Source organism: Colobus angolensis, unplaced genomic scaffold, assembly GCF_000951035.1.
Source record: "Colobus angolensis palliatus isolate OR3802 unplaced genomic scaffold, Cang.pa_1.0 Scaffold351, whole genome shotgun sequence".
In the NCBI taxonomy this organism is placed as follows: Eukaryota; Metazoa; Chordata; class Mammalia; order Primates; family Cercopithecidae; genus Colobus; species Colobus angolensis.
In genome coordinates this window covers 1,560,158-1,577,252 of record NW_012116833.1, presented here as the reverse complement: position 1 = coordinate 1,577,252, position 17,095 = coordinate 1,560,158, and the positions used below count along the sequence as shown (strand labels likewise).

The 17,095-nt window shown below is 34.6% G+C and overlaps 1 protein-coding gene across 3 annotated transcripts in view; it reads left to right on the top strand.

Moving 5' to 3' along the window:
- Window positions 1–17,095, top strand: part of HDX (highly divergent homeobox) — a 198,459-nt gene that overhangs the window by 138,986 nt on the left and 42,378 nt on the right. For all 3 annotated transcript variants that reach the window (XM_011952935.1, XM_011952937.1, XM_011952936.1), the window contains one exon: window positions 5,779–5,925. In XM_011952935.1, coding sequence (XP_011808325.1) covers window positions 5,779–5,925 — 147 coding nt within the window. The remainder of the gene's footprint in view (window positions 1–5,778; window positions 5,926–17,095) is intronic.

Here is a 17,095-nt window from a genome sequence, read left to right as displayed (position 1 = left end):
AGAGCGAGACTACATATCAAAATAAATAAATAAATAAATAAAAATTAAAAAATTAAAATAAATAAAGTTTAAAAATTTACTTCTTTCAGCTAGGTCGGGTGCCTATAGTCCCAGCTACTCGGGAGGCTGAGGCAGGAGAATGGCGTGAACCCGGGAGGCAGAGCTTGCAGTGAGCTGAGATTCGGCCACTGCACTGCAGCCTGGGTGACAGAGCGAGACTCCATCTCAAAATGAATAAATAAATAAATAAATAAAACCAAAAAAAAACAACTATAGGGCATCATTTCCCCATAGCTTGTTTTTGTCAGGTTTGTCAAAGACCAGATGGTTGTAGATGTGTGGTATTATTTATGAGGCCTCTTTTCTGTTCCATTGGTCTATATGTTTGTTTTGGTACCAGTACCATACCATTTTGCTTACTGTAGCCTTGTAGTATAGTTTGAAGTCAGGTAGCATTATGCCTCCAGTTTTGTTCTTTTTGCTTAGGATTTTCTTGGCTATATGGGCTCTTTTTTGCTTCCATATACAATTTAAAGTAGGTTTTTCTAATTCTGTGAAGAAAGTCAATGGCAGCTTGATGGGAATACTATTGAGTCTATAAATTACTTTGGGTGCTATGACCATTTTCACAATATTGATTCTTCCTATCCATGAGTGTGGAATATTTTTCCATTTGTTTGCATCCTCTCTTATTTCCTTGAGCAGTGGTTTGTAGTTTTCCTTGAACAGGTCCTTCACATCCCTTGTAAGTTCTATTCCTATGTATTTTATTCTCTTTGTAACAATTGTGAATGGGAGTTCACTCATGATTTGACTCTCTGTCTATTATTGGTGTATAGAAATGCTTGTGATTTTTGCACATTGATTTTGTATCCTGAGACTTTGCTGAAGTTGCTTATCAGCTTAAGGAGATTTTGGGCTGAGACGATGGGATTTTCTAAATATACAATCATGTCATCTGCAAAAAGAGACAATTTGACTTCCTCTCTTCCTATTTGAATACAATATATTTCTTTAGCTTGCCTGATTGTCCTGTCCAGAACTTCCAATACTATGTTGAATAGGAGTGGTGAGAGAGGGCATCCTTTCTTGTGCTGGTTTTCAAAGGGAATGCTTCCAGCTTTTGCCCATTCAGCATGATATTGACTGTGGATTTGTCATAAATAGCTCTTATTATTTTGAGATATATTCCATCAATAGCTAGCTTATTAATTTAAATACACATACTCTTAGGTTCACTAATCACACTTTGTGGTTTAAGGTCTAAAATTAAGGCCTCATATTCTGCACATATTGGCATCCAGGGAAAACAGGGAGACCCTCGAATGGACCTCCCCATTGTGTTCCTGCAGATAAAATATACTATTCAAATAGCTCTTTATATCATAGGCACCAAACACAATGCCTGTTTATTTCTGAGTCCCTCAGTTCCCTGCTAGTCCACAGAATGATTCAAACAGGCCAATCACATCCTCCTTTGGGAACCAGGAGTTACACCACCTTCTTGTTACTACAAAGCTTGCCTCCCACAGACCCTGCTTGTTTACTCTATTCCTAAGTGTAGCCCCATGTGGCTCTGCATGTCATAAAATGTCCTCAGCCTGTGATTATATGTGACTAATACACTACTGTTGACCTCATCTATCTAGTGTTGGGTGTCGTGGTTTTGACCATCCCAATGACTTTAGGTCAAAAATCCCTTGCTCACCAATGGGAAGCAGAGGAGGTGATCAAAACACACTGCTAGGAATTTCATATCACATATAATGTCCATCAATAGATAACTGTAACTAAAGTGTGGAGTGCCCAGATGATGTAGCACAATGTAGCAGTTAAAAACACTGAGGTACACAAAAAATTAAAAATACGATTACCATATTACCCACCAATCTCACATCTGGTATTGAAAAAAAAAAAGAAATCAGGATATCAAGAAGATGTCTGCCCTCCAATGTTTACTGTAGCATTATTCACAATAGCCAAAATATGGAAAAACCTAAATGTCCATAGAGGGGGGAAAAAAAAACAGAAAAAATGTTTCTTAGACATACAGTGGAATTTTATTTAACCTTAAAAAGGAAGGAATTTCTGCCATACAGGACAACATGGATGAACCAGGAAGTCATTTTGTTAAGTGAAGTAAGCTAGGCACAGAAAGACTGATACTTCTTGATCCCACTTATATGAGGAATCTAAAATAGTCAAACTCAGAACCAGAGAGCAGAAAAGTGGTTTCTAGGAGCTGGGGGGAGGGGGAAATGGGGAGTTTGTTGTTCCACGGGTATAAAATTTCAGTTATAAAAGATGAATAGCCAGTGAAACACTGTCTCTACTAAAAATCCAAAAAATTAGCCAAAAAATTAGCCGGGCATGGTGGCAGGCGCCTGTAGTCCCGGCTACGGGGGAGGTTGGGGCAGGAGAATCGGCTTGAATCCAGGAGGCAGAGGTGGCAGTGAGCCAAGATCGCACCACTGCACTCCAGCCTGGGCGACAGAGTGAGACTCCGTCTCAAATAAAAAAAATAAAATAAAAAAAAATAAAAAACTTCTAGAGATCTGCTGTACAACATTGTGCCTATAAGTAACAATACTGAATTGTACATTTAAAATTTTGTTAGGAAGCTTGATGTCACATTGTGCTCTTGTCACTAAAAAAAGACGGAGGCATATGTGTTTTTGATGATTTAGAAAAATCTATAACGCACAGTATTAAGTGGAAAAGTTTAGATTTGTAGTATCATGCCAATTGTTTGGCACTAATTCAACACTGCATTGGCACTAATTCAACACTGGACTTAAAAGGGCAGTGTTGAATTACAGATTTTTAATAGTCATTTCAAAGCAGTTTCGTTTAAGTACAAATATATAACTCAGCTCCTCATTTAACCAAGATACATACTTAAAACAGGAAACTCTGCACACCTATATCAGTGGTGTCATTTAACGTTATTTAAAAAAGAAAAACAAAGAGCCAAACTCTTAGAAGTGTCGTTGAGGCTGATAAAATGACAGAAGATTTCTATCTATTATTATACATTGCAATATAAGCCAAGTGAAGTCACTTGTTGTTAAGTACAGTTATCTGGTTACTTGGCCAAAGTCTCATCTTTCACCTAGATTGCCTGGGTTATTGGAATACTACTCTTTTCACAAAATCAACAAGATAATCGCCTGTCTCCTTCACCTCAGCCACAGGTTTAGGTTTCATGATGCTTTGTAAAGTGAAAGTGGTTTGAGAGTCCAATAGAAAAACAAAACTGACTTCAACTTCAGGCTTCCCTAGGGAAAAATTCATCTTCTTTTGTAAAAGTCCACTTTTTTTCCCTTCTCTAAATGAGTATTCACAGTTTTACTGCGAATTGACTTGTATTACCTTATTTATTTTCTTAGTAAAAATATGCTCTTAGGAACTTTAAAAATAACTGCTCTTCCCCATATGCTTCTCCTTAATAAGCATTGTCATAATAAGTTGCCTTTAGCATTGCTAGTGCTAAGACCCCAGCACATTTCCAGCAAATGAAATCAGGTTTTATTTAGTTCAGTTTAAAGAATGAATCATGTTTCGATGTCCTCTAAATGAATTACAAATTAATTAGCTGAATGCGTTCAGCGTTGTGTTCATTATCACTTCTATTGTGACAGTAATGTATGTTAGCTTGCACTGGAGAACATGATGTAAAGGAAAATAATGGGAATATTTATACTGGCTATTTTGATGAATTATTTGAATCTACATAGAATCTTAATATAATGTATCTTGCTCTCTGTTTTATTCTAAGAATTTTAGCTCTGCAACTATTGTGCAATCAATGTTGGCTGAACACCAAATGTGATTTTTATGTTGTAAATAACTAGAGAATTAGTCTTCTTAATTAAAAAAAAAAAAAAACTTAGATGGCCTGTTTTGATCCATTTATTGGAAACATGTAATTTAGTATTAGTACTTACAATAACTGTTACTCGTCAGGGACTTTTTAAGTAGGAGAGAACAGATTTAGGTGACAATGAAATTTATTAATACACACACAAAATATGATATATCTTATGAAAAAGCATGCTTTAAATATGCAATCTAACTTCATTCCTTGGTAGTAAACCAAGAATTCATATTTTTTTTTTCTTTTGGTGGCTAAATTTACTATTCAAAAGCTTGTAGCTTTAAAAGAGACACATTTGCAACTGTTGTTTAGTATTACATCAGTTTTAACTATGGTAACCCTTTTTATTAAGTCATGTTTTATATGTTGTGTATATTATTTTCCACTGTTTCCAGAATCTAGTTTAGGAGGTTTCATTTTAAATTTCAGTTAGAAAGGAAATGTTGAAAGCATTGTATGTCTGAGGAGTATTTGAGGGCTAGCCTCTGTGTGGGACTTGATCATATCATCTTAGGCAGAAGAAGACAACAGAACCCCATACCTCAAGCCATGAATTGCAACAGCTGTCCCAGACCCACTCTGACAGTTTCTCTCTCTCTCTCTCTCTCTCTCTCTCTGTCTCTCTCTCTCTCTGTCTCTCTCATTTTTTTGTCTCTCTGTTTCATCAGAAGCACATACACAGGGCTTTGCTGTATATATTTTCAATTAAAGCCCATGTTTAGATTTTTCCACCATGTCTGAAAATAATTTGTGACTTCACTGGGATAACAACAACTAGAAAAACTCAGATGTTTCTATTTATAGCTCTGCCATGGACTCTCTGTGCCCTGTTGAATGAGTCCTTTGGCCTAGCTTTTCCAAAGTAGAGGTCATTATTCCATCACATTTCTAATTTACTTCCTAGGGATACTGAGAATTCATTGAAATAAAACAACATGTAAATCCGATAGTTTATTGAATAAGGAAAACCTAAGGACAAAAAGGGTAGGCTTATTATGAAACTTGATGAGGCCATAAATATGATTTTAGGGCTACGTTATCTCCTTACTTTTCTCTTATTTACATTTTTTTATTATTATTATTGTACTTTAAGTTCTAGGGTACATGTGCATAACGTGCAGGTTTGTTACATATGTATACTTGTGCCATGTTGGTGTGCTGCACCCATCAACTCGTCAGCACCCATCAATTCATCATTTATATCGGGTATAACTCCCCAATGCAATCCCTCCCCCCTGCCCCCTCCCCATGATAGGCCCCAGTGTGTGATGTTCCCCTTCCCGAGTCCAAGTGATCTCATTGTTCAGTTCCCACCTATGAGTGAGAACATGCGGTGTTTGGTTTTCTCTTCTTGTGATAGTTTGCTAAGAATGATGGTTAATTAATTTTGACATCAGTAGGAAACTAATATCTAGATTTGTATGACAAATCTAGATTAACTTATCAAAAGGCAGTACACTAATGTAAGCCTGCCTTTGCTTTTTTGTGTTTAGTATGTGAATGTAAATATCTGTATTATAGAAAAAAGTTTAAAAGAATATACATTACAATGTTAACAAGCATTATTTCTAATTTGTAAGTGATTTAAAGCATCTTATTTTTACCTGTATTTTATACAATGAACATGTATTACTTGTGTTATTAAAACTATTTTAAATCACCATTGTTTAATTGCTATCAGTTCAAAAATTCTATGCATTTCCTCTTAGCACACTGTATTGTTATGGAAATTTAAAAAATAAAAATACTTATTTTCAGAACAGGAGGACAGAATAAGAAGTGTGAAACAAATGTTGCTACTATTGTAGCACATCTCACCCTGATGTTTCTCTTTGTAATATTATTACCTTTGATTATTCTAAACTTAAAAATTCAAAACAATTTAAAAATGTGTTTTTCAGCTACAGGACCGCACTCAGTTCAGTGACCGAGACTTAGCCACCCTTAAGAAGTATTGGGACAATGGCATGACTAGCCTGGGCTCTGTTTGTAGAGAGAAAATTGAAGCTGTTGCAACTGAATTAAATGTTGACTGTGAAATAGTTCGGGTAAGACATTTTCTATAATTTTCATGCTATGGTTGCTGAGTGGCATAAATGAAAGCTTTAAAATCTTACATGAGGTGCTCTAAGCAATACTAGCAATAAAGTGAAAACATAACCCACAGAATAGGAGATAATATTTTGAAATCATATATCTGATAAGGAATTTGTATCAAAGCATGTAAAGAACAATTACAAGTCAATAATAAAAAAGGCAAATAACCCAATTTTAAACATAGGCAAAGGAACTGAATAGACATTTCTCTTAAAAAGATATACATATTGCCAATATTTACCTGAAAATATCTTCAACATCATTAGTCATTATGGAAATGGAAATAAAAATTACACGGTGCCATTTACCCACTGTAACAATATTAACATAAAAGGTAGATAATAATGAGTTTTGGCCAGGATATGGATAAATTGTTACCCTTATACATTGCTGGTAAGAATGTAAAATATTTTAGCAAGTTTGACAACAATCCTCAAAAAGTTTAATACTAAGTTCTCATATGACCAAAAATTCCACTGCTGGAATGGATTTCACTCTACTCAAAAGAATAAAAAATGTATGTCCAACTCAAAAAGTTGTACACTGATATTCATAACAGAGTTTTCCATAATATTCAAACGGAAACAGCCCAAACATCCACCAAGTGAATGAATAGACAACATCTGGGTATATGCATATAATGGACTCTTATAGAGCCATATAAAGGAATGAAATATTAATACATGCTATATAATGGATGAACCTTAAAAACATTATGCTAAATGAAAGAAACCCATTGCAAAAGACCACATATTGTATTATTTCATTTATATGAAGTGTCCACGTTAGGCACACTCTAGAGACAGAAAGTAGGTTAGTAGTGCCAGGAGCTGGGGGTAGGGAGGGATGGGAAATGACTGCTAATATGTACGGGGTTTATTTTTGGCATGATCAAAATGTTCCAGATTAGATAGTGGTGACTGGTACACAGCTCTGTGAATATGTTGAAAACATTTTAATTGCACACATTAAATAAATGAATTGTGTGGTGTTTTAAAAATATCTCAATAACATTGTTTAAAAATTGCCTGAGGTGAATTGAAATATATCTCATATAATGAATGATAGATAAAAAAGTGTTCCAATTTCACACAGCCTTGCCAGCATCTGTTGTTTTTTGACTTTTTAATAATTGCCATTCTGATTGGCGTGAGATGGTATTTCATTGTGGTTTTAATTTGCATTTCTCTAAAGATCAGTGGTGCTGAGCTTTTTCTCATGTTTGTTAGCTGCTTAAATTTCTTCTTTTGAGAACTCTCTGTTCATGTCCTTTGCCCAATTTTTAATGGGGTTGTTTGATTTTTACTTGTAAAATTGTTTAAGTTCCTTCTAGATTGTGTATATTAGACCTTAGTCAGATGAGGCCATAAATATGATTTTAGGGCTACGTTATCTAAGGAGGAGATAACGTAGATACGTTATCTACGTTATCTCCTCTTTCTATTCACTCTGATGATAATTTCTTTTGCTATGCAGAAACTCTTTTGTTTAATTAGATCCCATTTGTCAATTTTTGCTTTTATTGCAATTACTTTTGATATTTTTGTCATAAAATCTTTTGCCCATGCCCAAGTCCTAAACGGTATTGCCTAGATTTTTTTCTAAGGTTTTTATAGTTTTGGGTTTTACATTTAAGTCTTTAATCCAACCATTGTGAAAAACAGTGCGGTGATTCCTCAAAGACTTAAAACCAGAAATACCATTTGACCCAGCAATCCCATTATTGGGCATATACCCAATGGATTATAAATCATCCTATTATAAAGATACATGCACATGTATGTTCATTGCAGCACTATTCACAATAGCAAGGACATGGAAGCAACCCACATGTCCATCAGTGATAGGCTGGATAAAGAAAATGTGATACATATACATTGTGGAATACTATGCAGCCATAAAAAGGAATGAGATCATGTCCTTTGCAGGGCCATGGATGAAGCTGGAAGCCATTATCCTTGGCAAACTAACACAGGAACAAAAAACCAAACACCACGTGTTCTCACTTATAAGTGGGAGCTGAACAATGAGAACACATGGACACAGGGACGGGAACAACACACACTGGGGCCTATTGGGGGGTAGGGGAAGGGAGAGCAACAGGATAAATAGCTAATGCATACAAGGCTTAATATCTAGTTCATGGGTTGATAAGGGCAGCAAACCCCTACCACGGCACACATTTACCTTTGTAACAAACCTGCACGTCCTACACATTTATCCTGGAACTTAAAATAAAATAAAATAAAATATTAAAATCATAATGATCAATCATCAGAACAGTAGTTTATGTTCCATTTAAAAGATGTTGGTATAAAATTTGGCAAGTGGTAGTGCTGGTAAGTATTTAACAATCAATTCTTTAAGGGAAAAAAAGCCTTAATTAATAGCATTTGCTGATTTCTGTGGTGTAAAGATTCCTACCACAGCTGATTCCATGTCTCACTCAACACAGAGTTGAGAAGAGATGCTAACAGTTGACGCTTGTGAGCAAGTGTAGGTTGACGCCAGTACACACACTGGAAGATCATCTCAGTAGATCAAAAGGGAATTACATTAAAGAAGAAGTGACAAAGGGCCAGGCTTGGTAGTACACATCTGTAGTCCCAGCCACTCAGAAGGCTGAGGTGGGAGGATCACTTGAGCCCAAGAGTTCAAGCCAGTATCCCATTGGCTAAAGATTAGTCACATGGTCATACCAAACTACAAGAGAAGCTGCAAATGTGATTTTACTGTGAGGAACCATGTGCCCAGCTAAACCTTCTATTATTCTGGAAGGTGAGGACAAATATTGGGAATAGACAGCAGTCTCTCTCATTAGGACAACCTAATGAGACTCCACCTCTTATCTCATATATATATGAAAAAAAGAGCAATATAGAGAGAATTTTTAGAGTACAGATTTCTGAAAATAAATACTATTCTCAAAATAAGTACTGCCCTGTTCAGAGTCTTGCTTTTTCTTGTTAGAGTCCAGATGGAAAATTAAATTCAATACTGTGTTTGTTGAGCATGCTGCTATGTGTTAAAGTATACTAACAAGGAGAGAGAAGTGCATTAGACATTATTTCTATTTTAAGGAGCTCAGAGTCTAACAAGAGGGATGACACAAGAAAAAAAATGGCCGAAGAGGAATTGGAATAGGATCATAATATGAGGAGCCTAAGCAACAGTCAAAAATAGGGAAATGAAGAGCATGTGTTCTTGTTGTCATTGTCATTTTTATTTTTTAATCAAATTTATATATGTATATAGCTTAGGAAGTCAAGTTCTGTAGAATTTGCTACAAAACCAACATTCCTCACTCCTTCCTTCCTACCATTTTGCAATAGCCCAAGTCGAACCACTTTCCACTTTTAGATATTTCCTTCAGTATTTACTTTCATCTATGAATGATGTGTTGTATTAATTAGAATTAGGTTTAGCTGTAAGTATTAAAAAGACCTAAAAGTAACAATGGCTTAGACAAGATGTTTCAATTCCATATATAAGTCCATGAGTATGCAATTTACAGCTAGCATGTCAGTTTGTCTCTACAATGTCCACAGAAACCCTGATGCCTTCCAGTTTCCATTCTGCTGTCCCTATGATGTGGCCCTTTTTATCAAGATACAAAATGATAGCATACATACTCGAGGCAGCATGACAGAGAGGGAGAAGAATAAAGAGCAAAGGGTGTTTACCAGCTGTCTTTTAACAAGGATTTCTGGAAACTGCCATGAGATCCTTTCACTTGTATCCCATTGGCTAAAGATTAGTCACATGGTCATACGAAACTACAAGAGAAGCTGCAAATGTGATTTTACTGTGAGCAATCATGTGTCCAGCTAAACCTTCTATTATTGTGGGAGGTGAGGACAAATATGGGGAATAGACAGCAGTCTCTCTCATATGTTTACATTGCAACTTCCCGATTTGTTCAATGTTAGGCATTGTCTATTGATTTTTCACTGTGAAATGTAAAGCTTTTAAAAAAATCTCTTTCAAGATTTCCTCATTGATTCTTTCACCTACATGCATAATTCCTCTCTCCTTATCCTCCTATAATTTTGGTCAGCTTGGTATTCATTATTATGACTATGTAAATGCTTTACACATTTGAATTATGTAGTGAAACATCATTTTTTCCTTTTCTGTATAACTTAGCATTGTTTTGTTTCCCTGTAGTTCATAATTTACTTAATTTATATTTTTGATATTCATATGTTTGCTTGAGTTATTTTCTAGGTACTTACTACTAATTTATCTTTAAACCCTTTCCCAGTTGCATAAGTCCCCACTCAACACATTCATACACATTTGGTAGTATAATAATTCCATCATCTTAAAGAAATATCTCCTGGAATTTTCTGATCTGCTCCAACTGAATTGGTTATTTTATGCACCTGGACTATAACTGTTACTCTAAGATTTCCACTTCCAATCTGTTTTTCCTCTTGCTCTACTTTCAGTAAGATATCCCTTAATTTATTCTCCAACTTTTCTACTGAGTTTTTCACTTTTTAAAAAATTTGTCATGCCACTGGTACTAATAAGTACCTTGTGCCATGGCAACAATGTTCAGGTTCTATGGACAGCCATAGAGTCTCCTTGAGACACCCATACTGCAAGAGAGGAGACAGGGACAGAATCTCTTTAAAAACATACACTCCTAAAATAAAGATAAGATATCCACAAGATTCCTGGCTAGGGTTATCTCTGATATCAAGGGATTTTAGGCACACTGACTGTAAAAATGGCCAAAACCATTAACATCAGCTCCCCCTTAGGCATTACTATATGCTGAGTTTCTTATTCCTACACAAAGATCTTAATATGCAAAAAAGGAAGAAGAATTTTACCATTTTCTTCTTGCTTAATATTTTTTAAAACTCATATTAGATGAAAGAATAAGGAGCTGTTCACTATTCTTTTATTTCTCATGATTTTCACATACTAGAATGCTCATGGCAGAAAGAAAATTTGGAAGTGATATGTTGTAAGAGGACCTCTTCTGTAACATGTGATAAATTATTCCAAAGGAGAATATGTTTGCAACATATATTCTTGAGATTTCAGGAAAAACTATTTATATGTTTTTAAGTCTAATATACCTTCTAATTATTAATCACCAAAATGAACTTCACCTTAGGATGTCTAGTTAACCATTACTTACAGTATGATTTGAAAGTTTCAGATTTTTTTTTTTTAATGTCTTATACTTCTACGAAGTATAGGAAGCAAACTTGGTATATTTTTTCTTTGACCTTAACAATGATTGTTAATTATGTGCATGTTTTTCTTCATCTTGAAATGTCATTTCCAGGTTAGTGCCTATTTACCGACTTACTCATTTAGCAAAGGTAAACTGAACACCTATTATGTGCCAGAACTTTTCTAAGTGCCATGGGAAAAGTGCATCTCTCTCGAGGAAATTGAAATTTACTGTGATCAATTATTCCTAAATGAGAATAATATATTGGATAAATATTTTGAGGTATTACATGCGGACTATAAGTTGGAAGCACTGCTAAGTCCTCTAGGACAGTTAGTTCCCCCCTCCTCCGCCTTGCTACAATTCAGTTTAATGCCTGTCCTTTCCATCTGCATTAGGGTTATAGTGGACAAACATTAAAGTGTACCTTTGCATGGTCAAATATTGATAGAAACAACATAATGTTTGAGATACATTTTGAAGGACTTAAATACAGCTCATAGAAAACAACTTTGTGTTTTTATATTTTAGATTATATTTATTTTCAAAGGCGCATGACTAGGTTTGAAGTGCCTTTAAATGGAACAGTGTTTATACAGTATATGGCAAACTCCCTATTATCTATTACATACATTGATTTAGAGCTGGGGGGCACCTTGGGGTTGAGTTCAATGCCTATCTATCTATCTATCTATCTATCTATCTAATCTATATGTAAAATGGAGCCAGATTAGCTTTCCCATAGTAGGTAGAGGCCAAGTCTTTTATTCCCAATCTAACATTATTTCCAGTTCTACCTTACTAGTGTATGCCTTACTATAAGAAATAACTTGGATACTTCTTAAAAATATAGATCACCCTATTCTAGACCTACTGAATCAGAATTTGCAAGAAAGGCCCAGAGAATCTATATGTTTCCCTTCTGCAAATTATTCTTAAGATCAGATAAATTTGAAAAAACCTTTACAACACTATGTCATTGCAGCTAAATATTCTAGCATGTTCTTTTTATCCATAATACTTGGTCAAATTTTATAATTTATATTTGTTTTCTACTTGTTTATCACCTATACATATGCATTTCTGTTGTTTATCATCTATATTTATACATTTAAGTTCCCTGAGGAAAAGACTATATCTATTATATTTACCACTGCATCCCAAGCACCAGAAACAGTGTTTGGTACATAGTAAATTTTCAGTAATATATGTGGAATGAATGAATGAATATCTAACAGAAAAGTGTACCCTCTATGTATAGCATACATGAACTAAAAAATGTATAATAACATACATTTAAAATAAAAGTTTAGAATATAGCTTCATATTGTTTAATAGAAATATACTTAGAAATGTACAGGGCTTTAGAGTACTCATTTTAAATAGCTATTATGTTTGTATTGTTAATACATAGGCGTTCTGGTTGAAAAGATACTACTATTATTTTAGATTTGTGACCGTTCTGGTGGGAAATTTATTATTCAGGAAAGTAAATAATTTGGAAATCATTTTCCTAATTTTGCACATAAATAATCTGAGGCCTAGAGTGATAAAATAACTTGTCCATTGTTAACATAAAATGGTTGAAAAACCCAAATATTTTAAAGTAAGGATGTTTAATCTGAAACAGTGAAAAAATACCCTTCACATAATTGATAGCTGGAATGTAGAAGGGAGAGTTCAGGGTGAAGAAGATCTGAAGCAAAGAACTGGAAACAACATCTCAATGAAATAAAACCATAGATATGATTCAGTTTAAGCAAGACCATTATGAAAACACTTACAAAACCAACTGGGAAACTTGCAGAGTGGTATGTTTCATATACCTGATATTTTTATGCAAAAAGAGGATGGATACTTTAGGCGCTCGGCAGATTGTATGATACCCACTCACATTGGTAAAAGTGATCGTCTTAACAGTCTATACACTCAACTTCTAATCTCTACCAGTAACAATCTCAGGGACACACCTAGAAATAATGTTTTGCCAGCTATCTGGGAAACATTTAGCTCAGTTAAACTGACACATAAAATTAACTATCATAATCTGCTATAGTAAAATATTTTAGATCGGCTGTCTTATAAACAGCATAAATTTGTTCTTAATTGTTCTGGAGTCTGAGGAATCAAAGACCAAGGTGCTGGAAGGTCCAAAGTATGGACAGCCCACTTTCTAGACAGCTATCTTTTTGCTGTAACCTCACATGGCAGAAGGGGCAAGAAATCTCTCTGGGTTCTCCTTTATAAAAATACTAATCCCATTTATGAGAGATCCATTCTCATTATCTATTTACCTCCAAAAGGTCCCACCTTTTAACACTATTACCTTGGGGGTTGGGATTTTAACGTGTTAATTTGGAGTAGGGGAGACAAATATTCAGACCATAGCAGACTCTAAGATTAATTCAATTATCTATGATTCTGTAAAAATGTAATAAACCCATTAGCATTGTATTTATACATTGAATCATTTTTCCAGTGCCTTCTACTTTTGAGGAATATCCAAAGAGGAAATAGTTTAGCTTTGGTTTGCAATAAAATCTCACACACTTCCAATATTCACATAACATATTATTTTACCTTTATCTTTGCACATTTTGTAATCACTCATTTCTCTCCAAAAGGGTGCAAAAGAAGTTGAAGATAAATAGAAACTTAGTTTCTGCCTTTTTTTCTTCACTCTTCCCCAGCTTTTATGACCCAAATGAAGCAGAAATCATCCTACGGAGACTGGTGTTTTCCTCTTTCTGCTCATACCATCATTTTCACAAACATTGGTGGCTAAGATTATTGTAAAAGAAAAGCTTCTGCATTTACAATTTGTTAAGTGTTCATAGGTAGAAAATAGAGAGATTACATAACAATTTTAAGAAGCTTTAGTAAGCAATTGCCATTCTTTATCTTTTCTGAATTACAGCAATCCATTTTCAACGTTATGATGTAATGAAAAATTGGGTGCTAGAGTCAATAATAATTTAATTGTACATTATAAAATCACTATAAGAGCACAATTGGACAGTTTGTAACACAAAAGATAAATGCTTGAAGGGATGGATACTCAGTGTTTCATGATGTGATTATTATGCTTTGCATGCCTGTACCAAAATGTTTCATGCACCTCGTAAATATATACACTTAACATATACCCACAAAAATTAAAAATAAAAAAGTGTTAAAAAGAAAAAATAAACGGAATTCTCCTTTTTAAACTAGTATTTCTCCTATGAAAGAGGTTATCAAAGCTAAGAAAATTAATATCCGTACATATTTTAATTTCATACTAGGCAATTTTCTCTTTTGTGTGTACTTTATTCATGTGTTTCAAACTTCACATTTAGTGTCAATCCTAAATACATACAAGGAATTGCGTTTTATAAACTTGAAGGGAAAATTCCCCCCATCAAATATAAAGAGGAATTCGTCTTTTTGAACTAACTAAATAGTTCTTCTGTTTTGCCCTGCATATTTTTTGAAATGTTACCAAGTATAAAGTTAACTTCATTCATGTTTTTTATTGACACAAAGAGTAGCTAAGGTGGCTTTGTATTTACGTTGCCCTATTGTATAGAAGAAATTCTACTTGATATAAAGGGCATCATAATCAAATTTAGAGCTGAAACTCTAAACTGTTATTTAGTGGTTTTCTACACTGCTTTAGGTTTTAAGAATCCTTTTTGCTATGACGAAACTAGAAAGGTTACAAATTCTCGTCATAAAATGGTCTTTCTGAAAATTGCATAGGAAACATGGGAATAAAATTGGTTTCAGACTGTTGCTTCTGAGAAAATGGAGTAGACATAATTTTCCCTATTCTTCTCATTAAGTAGAACTAAAATCCCTGGATATTATACAAATAGGAAACATAAGAAGAATCTGAAGGGTGGAAAGAAGTCACATCTACTAGGGACCATGGGACCCCATGAATGACACTCACACAATGATGAGTTTCCTGGATTTTCTTTTGCTTCATATGCCCCAGAATAGATACTGGAAAAGCCAACAATCAAGAAACACCAGTAGGTGAAAACAAATGGTAAAAAGTAAAGAAAAAGAAAAGCCTGGCCTCTCTCAGCAAAGAACCAGGAAAAGGGCAGTCTAACATGACAGAAAATGTTTAGATAATGACCTCTTTACTTCAGCCAAATACCACGGGGAAAATCTGCAGCCACACCCACCCCTACAAGAAAAGGCCAAGTGGAGGACCAAGACTTCTGCCTCACCACGTTGTGGAACAGCTAGATGCCCCCACCCCAGCAAAACAAAACAAAACAAACAAACAAACGAACAAACAAAAAACACTCACTGATGGGATGGTGTCAAATAAGAAAGAGTGGAGAGCTGGATTAAAAATCCATTCTCCACCATTCCCTTGTAATGTCACTGGAAGACTTTTATTCCCTCCTGCACTTAGAGGTGATGATGAGCCCTTCCTCCTCCTCATTGGGGTGGTATCAGAAGATGCCTGTTGGAGCTCCTGGACTCCCAACTCCACCCAGGAGTAAAACAAGTCTCCTTCCCCAGTGGATGTCAATGGAAATCCAATGGACAACCTGGAATTTTACCCTCTTGTGATTCTCATAAGATAGGTAGGTAGATAGATAGATAGATAGATAGATAGATAGATAGATAGATAGATAGATAGCCTGGATCAATCACTAAAAAGTCATACAAAGGGACACAGAAAAGTTCTATACATAAATATAAATGGAATTCTAAATATTTAAAAATACGCCACAGGAAAGCAGGGGAAAAATACAACTAAAGACACTGAAAGAAATGAAGGCAGAAAATGAAATGACATATTTAAGCTTTAAAATAGAAATAATTGCATTAAATTTAAATGATCTAAATTCACAAACTAAAAAATAGAGATTTGCAAATTGGATTTTTAAAAATGACCTAACTTGATGTTGTCTACAATAAGTTAAAATATCATGATATGTGTAGTTTGAAAGTAAAAGACTATAAAACATACAGAATGCAAACATGAATCAAAATAAAGCAGGAGTTGATACAATAATATAAGATATAGTAGACTTCAGAGCAAAGGAAATTACAGGGGACAAAGTGGGACACTATATAATAATAACAAGGTAAATTATATCAAGGCGACATTGCAATTCTGAATGTGTATACATCAGGTATCACAGAACTACAAAACATGTGAAGCAACAACTAAAAATTCTGAAAAGAAAAATAAGTAAATCCAAAATTACATTTGGAGATTTCATCACCCTTCTCTCAATAATTCCTATAGTTATTACATAGAAGAATATTAGTAATATAGAAGAACCCCAAAACACCCTCAATCAATAAGGTCTAATTGACTAATAGAAGGCACAACCCAACAAAAATAAAATACACACTTTTCAAGTGCTCATGGAACACATTAAAAGACAGAGTAAATCCTGGACCATAAGACATACCTCAATAAATTCTAAAAATCTAAATCATACAGAATATGTTCCTGACCACTATTGCATCAAAGCAGAAACCAATAACAGAAAGATGCCAGAAAAATCTCCACACACTTAGAGGTTATGCAAGACACTTCTAATAATCCATGGGTCAAAGAGGGAGTCTTTTTCAGATTTTATAGATTTCAGGGTATAAGTACAGCTTCGTTACACACATATATTGTGTGGTGGTGAATTCTGGGCTTTGAGTGTACCTGTCACTCGAATAGTGAACATTGTACCCAACAGGTGATTTTTCAACCCTCACCCCTCTTCTACCCTCCTACCTTTTAGAGTTTTCATTGTCTATTATTCCACTCTCTATTGCCATGGTTGCCCACTGTTTAGCACCCACTTACAAGTGATATCATGTGGTATTTGACTATCTGTTTGAGTTATTTCACTTAGAATAATGGCCTGTAGTTGCATTTATGTTACTACAAAAGACATGAGTTTATTCTTTTTTATGGC